Source organism: Camellia sinensis, chromosome 14, assembly GCF_055761805.1.
Source record: "Camellia sinensis isolate YWXY chromosome 14, ASM5576180v1, whole genome shotgun sequence".
Classification (NCBI taxonomy): Eukaryota; Viridiplantae; Streptophyta; class Magnoliopsida; order Ericales; family Theaceae; genus Camellia; species Camellia sinensis.
Genome location: NC_138974.1, coordinates 134309760 through 134318009, shown reverse-complemented (window position 1 = coordinate 134318009; position 8250 = coordinate 134309760). Strand labels below are relative to the sequence as shown.

Below are 8250 nucleotides of genomic sequence, written 5' to 3'. Positions count from 1 at the left end.
CTATATGGATAACATTTCAGAAAATATTCTATGCTCCTCAACAAGCTTTTGGATCTGAGAGGCTCTCTTCTTAACAGCCGCTTGAGTGTTCCCATCAGTTACTATCAATGTAGAATCCTTAGTTATCACCACCTTGGTAGCAGTACCCAATACCTCCTTTCCAGCCTTCTCTAGGGTCAAACCCATGTCATCCCTAATTACAGTTCCTGCGAGACATGAGCTCATAACATGAATATGTGAGGAATTTTAACAAATATACCCACAATTTGACCAAATTTACCTTGTTATGGATGCAAAGTCAATTTTAGGATTTAAAACTAACTAAATTCAAATTTTCTAGCCACTTTTCCCATGATATCATCATTATCAACACCTCAATCATCATTATAGTCAGTCCTAGTTTGTGCCTTCAGATAATATAAAACACCAACTAGTGTATATTAATGTATTTCTGCTATAATAATGTTCTGTTTTGATTTATTATAGACATTATTTACTTCAAATACACAAATTGTGGTGTATTTTAGTGGTTAATCAACTACCTCCAGTCGAGATAGCGATGTCATCTAAGTAGTGGTTAATCAACTACCTCCAGTCAAGATAGCGATGTCATCAACTACCTTTGGGTTTGTGATTTTTCTATCGACCAGAAATAACTGCAACCAAAGCACCCTATGAATACTCCCCGCGGGACAATGCTGCAAATGCTATGCTTGACAAAGTGTTAACAGCCCTACCTGGCAATTGTGGAACTCCACTATCATCTTCCGTCTATCAGTAACAAAATAAGGGGACAAGTATCCACGATCAAATTGCATTTCGTCTACAATCTGTAAAGCATTCTCTGCATAATTCCCTTTCTCAATTGTTACTACTCCCTTCATTCCCACTTGTCGAAGAGCATCAGAAATCATGTTTCCTACTGCATAATCGTTCCCTGCGCTTACAGCAGCAACATCTGCAAGCTCGTGGTCCTCAACCTGCAATATAGTCAATATTTTCAGTTGATTTTGGCAAGCACGAGTGCATGAACTACTGAGTAATGCTCCATTTATTTCGGCAGAATACATTTTTCAACAAAAAAAAAATTCTACAGAAACTTTTTAGGACATAGGTGGTGGGGTGGCAGTGGTGGTGGAGTTGTTAGTGTGGTGACATTGATAACTCTTTAGTCCAGAAAACGTTTTTCACCTTCTAAAAGTGGAAAACATTTTCCGCATTTTTTGGCATTTGGTACAATGAAAAATCAAAGTTCAAAGAAAATGTTTTCCATTGTCAATGAAAAACAAGCCCAAGTCCCGCCTAAACAAACGGAGCATAAATGTCTACTTATATTTTGCTTTGCCATAATTCTCTTTCTACCCAATTCATTAGTCTTTCCCAGGGAACTAAAAGAAGAATGGAATTACTGTATACCTCTCTGGACATCTGTTTGAGCTCAGAAACAAGGGCCTTTGCAGTTTTCTCGATTCCTTGGGATATCTGAATGGGATTCATGCCTGCTGCAATAACCTAGAGAATAGAAATCTTTGAGAAATAGCAGATAACACAAAGCTTGTGTGGAGAGAAATAGCAACATTCATGTCTTTTAAAACTTCTAGAAACAGCCATACAAACCCTATAATTGAAAAAAAAAATAAAATAAAAGATAGAAAGAGTAACTTGGAAATACAACTGACACTAATAATCTAACATATAGCCTGCATTTCAACAACAATTTGTATGAAAAACAAGTAATTTTATTGTTCTAATGGGAGAGATATACAACTCATAATATAATGGCATCCCAGTCATACCTTCACACCTTCAGAGATTAGGCCTTGAGCGAGCACTATTAACGTTGTCGAACCATCACCAGCAATATCATTTGTCTTAGCTCCAGCCTGTCTCACTAATTTCACTCCAACATTTTCCAAAGGGTCTTCCGGCTCTATCTGATTAATTAAGGCAAATTAAAGCCATTTAAAAGGAGAAGGCTTGATGCGGCGTTACTTTCTTCTCATGTGGTTGAGGATTTCTAAACCCACGGCTTTTAATATTTCTAACACCATCAAAGCATGTGTTACTGCTCTTCTTAAGTGTAAACCACACAGTTCAAATAAGATGGAGAACCTATTCATAAATTTTAATGAAAACATTAAGATGAATACAAAGTTTTTTCCTGTTATGTAAAATAAAAATAATTTTCATAGATTTGAACTCACATCGGAAAACATGACAAAAAGTAAGCTTTTTGGCACAATTTTGAATTAACATTATTGTAGACACCCCATTTTTGGCCGCCCTTAAGACTTGGGCGCCACTGATGTTTTACTTGGTGGGAGAAAGGTGTGCAGGGCAAATGTTCAGTTTCTTCGGAAAGGAGAGAGGCAAATCCTTCAAAACACTTTGTTTAGGGGTTTGGAGTTGAAGAAGAGAGGAAAGGAGAGGAGAAAATTAGTTTGGGAGAAGTTCGGCATGAATCCGGGTAGAAGCGAGTCGAGCAGCCCTCGCTAAATCGGGCTTATCTATCTGTACACTTGGATTTTAGCTATGGGGCCACCACCGTCGGAAAGCTTACTTCCGGGGCTTCATTTTGCACTCAAGAATCTCTTAAAGCCAAGTCCGGGTGGGGGAGATATGAGCAGCTGAAGTTGGGCATCATCCCGGTTGGATCGAATCTGCGCGGCTTCACCAAGAAGGGCATAACTTTTTCCACAGGACGAATTTTAATGCAAGGTTTGCGCCATTGGAAAGCTAACTTCCGGGGCTTCAATCTGGACACCCACCGGCCATTTTTTGACCTTGGAAGCACCTATCGGCAATCTATTTATCCGGCCGGCAATTTATTGTGCCGATCGGCAATTTATTGTGCTGACCGGCCATTTTTGCTGGCCGATGACCTTCCGGAGTATTCTACAGATTGAATGGATGCCAGCTGTGGCAGCTGGAATGCACAGACCCTGCTCCCCATGCACGTGTGTGGCTGTTTTGCACCCTTTGCACACCCTTTGACCCCTTTTCTTGCACCCTTTGCTCAAGGCTTCTTGAGGAAGCCTTGACCTCTTGTCTTGGCTTCCCCAAGAAGCTTACCAGTTGTCCTAGCTTCTCCAATAAGCCTTGACCTCCCCTTAGACCCCTTTGACCCTTTGTAGCTTGTCTTAGAAGCTTAGTCTTGCCTATATAAGGGGCCTCTCCTCCTCCATTGTTTTGGTTGGATGTTTTGAACAAAAAACCAGAGATATATAGATATATTTGATATATACATACATATATCCCTTCATCTCTCGCTATATCTCTCCCATTCAACCATCAAACACCCTTGTTCTTGGGCCATTTCTTCATCAAATCATAGCACAAGGCATCCTTACTCCATTGCAGCAACTTGAGGCTGTTCTTCAGAGCTTAGGAGCACCTAAACTTGGTCCAAGAGGTGCTGGTTTGCTGGTCTTCAAGGGTGAGTCCTCCTCTTCCCTTTTCTAGTCTTTTCTTGCTTCATATCTAAGCCATGATTGCTTGCATTTTTGGGCTCCGACCCAAACTGTAAATCATCATATTTTGAGGTCCTCTTCATGTTTGATTGAGGACCTCTTACTGTTTGAGGACAGTAGCTTGCACTTGCTTCATTACCCCTCTTAAATGCCATTATCTTGCATGTTATTCTTGGCCTATACGTGATCTGTTTTGGAGTATGATGTAAACTGTAAATAGGCTTATTTTGATCCCCTCTTCAACATTGTAGAAGGGATCAACACTGTTTGGGACCTCCATGCTATACTTGCCTTTATATTCTCTTTTGGGTCCCATTTTTGCATGCCTTGGCAGCCCCTGATGTTGCTGTTTTTGGACTTTGGTCCGAACTAAAAACAGCCATATTTTGACCCCCTTGTCATGTTTTATTAAGGGTCTTTGGCTGTTTGATGAATTTTTTGTATACTTGCTTCTTTGGCCACCTTTTGGCCCATTTCTTGCATAAGAACTTAGCCATACCTATGTTTGTTTTTGGGGTTTTTACAGTTCTGTAAATGTGCATATTTTGGGCCCCTCTTAAATGTTGTTGAAGGGCCCTAACCTGTTTGGAGTCAGCAGCTGTGAGTTGCTTCATAATCTCATATTTAGGACCATTTTTGCATACTAGTTTTGCCCTATTTATGTTTGTTGTTTGACCATGCTTTGAACTGGAAAAATGCTTATTTTGGGGCTGCCTTGCTACTGTCTATTCATTGCATGTCCATATTGTGCATGTTTGGTATAGCTATAGGCCATTTCGGGTGCCAAAATTCATGTTTCGGGACTACTCCATGCATCGGGTGTACTTTCGCCTCATTTCGGGGCTGTTTTCCCCCACATTTCAGTGCTGAAATCCCATTAGCATGTTTGCATATCATTTTCCATGCCATTGCATTGCATATGCCATTGCCTCGGTTTGCGTGCCCGTGTGCACGCATTTCAAGGCACTTCATTTTCATCCATCGGCCTCTTATGTGAGTGTGGCTGAGGCTCTCTCATGTTAGTATAAGTCCATGTTGCATTCTATATGCCATTTTAGCCATTGCATTGCATATGCCATTGCCTTGGTTTGCGTGCCCGTGTGCACGCATTTCGAGGCACTTCATTTTCATCTTATGGCCTCCTATGTGAGTGTGGCTGAGGCTCTCTCATGTTGGTGTAAGCCCATTCTTGCATTGTATATGCCATGTTTCAATGCGTTGTGCATGTTATGTTGTTAGCATTGTGTGTGTCATGTAGTTGTATTGCATGTTTGTATGTTTGCTTGCATGCTTAGGTCGCATGTGCATTGTTGTGCATTGCCTCGCCTCTTGACCAATCATGATTGAGGTTGGGTCCCTTGTATGTTTTGTGTGCATTGCATTTGACATTGAAATGCATACTTGACTCTTTGGCCATCATGCATCGAAATGCGTGATTGGTGGCCCGAGGGTCGAGGGCCATGCTCCCTTGAGTCCATTACATGATAGGGAGTGTGTCCATGCATACATTTGCCTAAAAATTCCATGCCATACACTGCTTGCCCTCTGTTGCTGTCAAAACTGTCTTCTGCAGGAAGTTTATGCCGATCGGCATCATTCAGTGCCGGCCGACAATCCTTCATGGGCCGAGGGCTTCATTAACTGCCGGTGGAAATTATGTATTGCCGGTGGGCATTTCCTTCAGCCGGTGATATTCTGCAGTGTGCAAGGGACCTGCCCCGGAACTTTGGCATTTTTCAGAGAAGCAAGGCAGTAAAAACAGAGGCAGCAATGGTATGGTGCGGACTTTCCGGGCGAGACGGGTTCGAGCATGCATCATTCGCGCATCCCGAGGCAGGGGCCGTGGCCACTTCTCTTCTTGCATTTATTCTGATAATTAATTAGAAATTCTGTAATAATTTATTTGTTTATTATTCGTACTGTAATATTTATTCGGACCCTCCGAGTGAGGGCAATTGTGTAATAAGTGTGCGTGAGTGTGTGTATGTCTTCCAACCCCACGTCTTTCTTCCCTTTTATTTACCAGCTTATGATGGTTAGTATTAGGACATGTTTAATTTAGCATACCTTATGCTATGCATGCGTGCATTCATCCGTTTGTTTTACATGCACCGGCCTCGGCGCATCATGCTACCTGCGCATTTTCACATGTCATTCATAGACTAGCCGAGCCTACTCTAGTGACATTCCGTGTGCGTTGCATTAGGCATTTAAACATGGACTTGGATCATGCATTGATTGCTAACGAGTTCTTTGTTTTGGCACGGAGTACGATGTAAGTATTTATGCTTTAGCATCCTTGCATGCGTGTGAGTGTTGCCATGATAGCATGATTACCATGAGGCTAGTTGCTTACGTGATATTACTGCTTGAATGCCTGTGGATGGAGGTCGAATTGCTTAAATTGGGATAACACATTAAAACTATGAATTTTAAAGCCCACTAGATAGTGGCAAAACCATTTTTTCTAAAAGCCCACTTGAGGGTGGCAAAACCTGCATTTTAGCCTACTTGCGGGTAGCAAACCATTTTCAAAACAAACATGAAATGTTTTGTTCCAATTTAGGCGATTTGGTCTATACTTGTTTGCTGTGCGCATAACATAGTAATTCTAGGCTAATAACCAGAATAAGAACACATAACGATTTCAAAAACGGATATCATGGTTAGTAGAGGCCAATCTTCGGATCGGGCGAGAGGGGGTGCTCATAGCTGACCTTCCCCAATCGTACCCTAGCTCCCGAGCCGAGGCAACTCTAGTGATGACGGACATGTGGCCTTCGGCACCGAATCAAGGTTTCCTAAATTCCCCATAAAAAATATTTAGGTGGCGACTCTGTATCTGGCAAAGCAGTCCATGTTTGGCACTTCTTTTCAAAAATCTGTTTCTCAAAATGATTTGCCGGATTTGGACTCTTTGGTTCAGATTAAGAACCGTGACAATTTGAGAGTCCGAGCTGTAGTGACCCCACAAATGAACAGAACGGGACTCATCCTCCCGGGGCGTTCGGGGACGTCTACAATTATATATAAGTTATATGTAAAAAAACTCAAATAACTCAAATAGCAAGCTCGATATATACTATCTTGGTCTCTTATATTAGAACAAGTTTTCTTTAGCATTTCTTCGAACATATTCTAGGGTTGATCCAGGCCCCCAACAGAAGCAAAATACCAAGAACCCAAAAGTTTCCTTTACAAACTTAAAGATAACTTTGAAGTACCAAAGTTTGAGCTGAAATTAATCGAAATTTTTAAAACTTGAGAACTTACAAATATTAAAGGTAACATATAAGGGTTTTCCTACAAATGAAGGGGAAGTTTAGTATAAATTGAAAAACAAGAAGGCCATAAAACACACCATCAATCTTCATTGTTCAAAAGCTAACACCACTCATAATTGGAATGGCAACTAATTCTTTGTCATATGTAGAAGTTAGAACCACTATCTTCAAGATTTGAATCACCAAAAGTCCAATAATAATTAAAAACTATAATCAATTTTTACACCAAGGATAAAGAGAAATGAAGGGCAGTCCATGCCTGCAAAATTGTGAGTTACCTCTTTGAGAATAGTTTCACCATCATTGACAATCTTTGGAGGTCCATACTTGTTTTGCAACACCACATTCCTACCCTTTGGACCCAATGTCACTCCCACCAACTCTGCCACCAAGTCCACCCCTGCCTGCACCAAACAAAACCAAAACAAACTAATCATTACCACACACTAACCACATTGATCGCAATTTCCAGTTACAACTCAACGATTCATTAGGGTTACGACACAATGTGGTTGAATAATAACATCAAACACATTGCATACGCATTACAAATTGGGTTTGGCTTATGTTGACAAGACAAAATGCCAAAATATTTATATCCCAATACACTAGTAGTGACTAAAAGAAACCAGCTCACAATTTAGATTCAGAGCTTGAAACTATTATACCCTCCTAAACCAAATGATCCATACCTAAAATTATAATCAGTCCTCAAAAAATACAAAATCAGTTCCAAAATCAAATCGAAATTCAGAATATACTAGTCCCGAAAATCAGTTCCAAAATCAGTCCAAAAATTAGAATATATCAGTCCGAAAATCACAATATCAGTCCGAAAAATCACAATATCAGTCCGAAAAATTAGATTGATGACAAAGAAGAAAAAGAGGAAGATGAGAGAGTGTGGAGTGTGAGGGAAAAATCAGTCCCATTGATTGTGTTGTGTTCTGCAATGCTGAACAAGAGAATGAAATTGATGATAAAGAAGAAAGAGAGGAAGATGAGACGGTGTCAGAGAGTGAGAGTGAGAGGGAGAAGGAGAGGGAGAGGGAGAGGGAAAGAGAGACGAAGAAGAGGGAGAGAAGACATACCTCTTTGTCTTCTGTTGTGCCGCTTCAGGTTGTGGAATGAGAAGACGAAGAAGACTCATTTTAGGTCAATCTTGTTTATTCGGTCATTAAAAAAAAAAAAGACAGATTAAAAATGACGTCGTTTTGACAAGAAATTTATTGGCGACGAAAATCATTATGTTGCTATAAATATCATTCACCTTTCAGCGACTATTTTAATTCTGTCGCCAAAAAATCTAAATTGGCGACAAACATTTTCGTCGCCATATATTAATTTTGTCGCCAAAACTTTTTTAGCGCTCCCGCGCAAAAAATTAAATTGGCGCCAACCATTTTTGGCGAAGAATTGAGATATTTGTTGCTAATGGTGTATTTTTTGGCGACTAACACGTATATTGTCGCCAAAAATATACAATTGGCAACTAA

General features: G+C 40.4%; 1 protein-coding gene across 1 annotated transcript; it reads right to left on the bottom strand.

The window, feature by feature from the left end:
• Window positions 1-7225, bottom strand: LOC114271911 (chaperonin 60 subunit beta 4, chloroplastic). The gene is given in 7 exon segments (XM_082905292.1): window positions 1-206; window positions 543-587; window positions 590-656; window positions 738-980; window positions 1417-1512; window positions 1797-1934; window positions 7033-7225. Coding segments are annotated over 7 exon segments (954 nt in total). The 5' UTR covers window positions 7192-7225.
• Between the last annotated feature and the right edge of the window lie 1025 nt (window positions 7226-8250).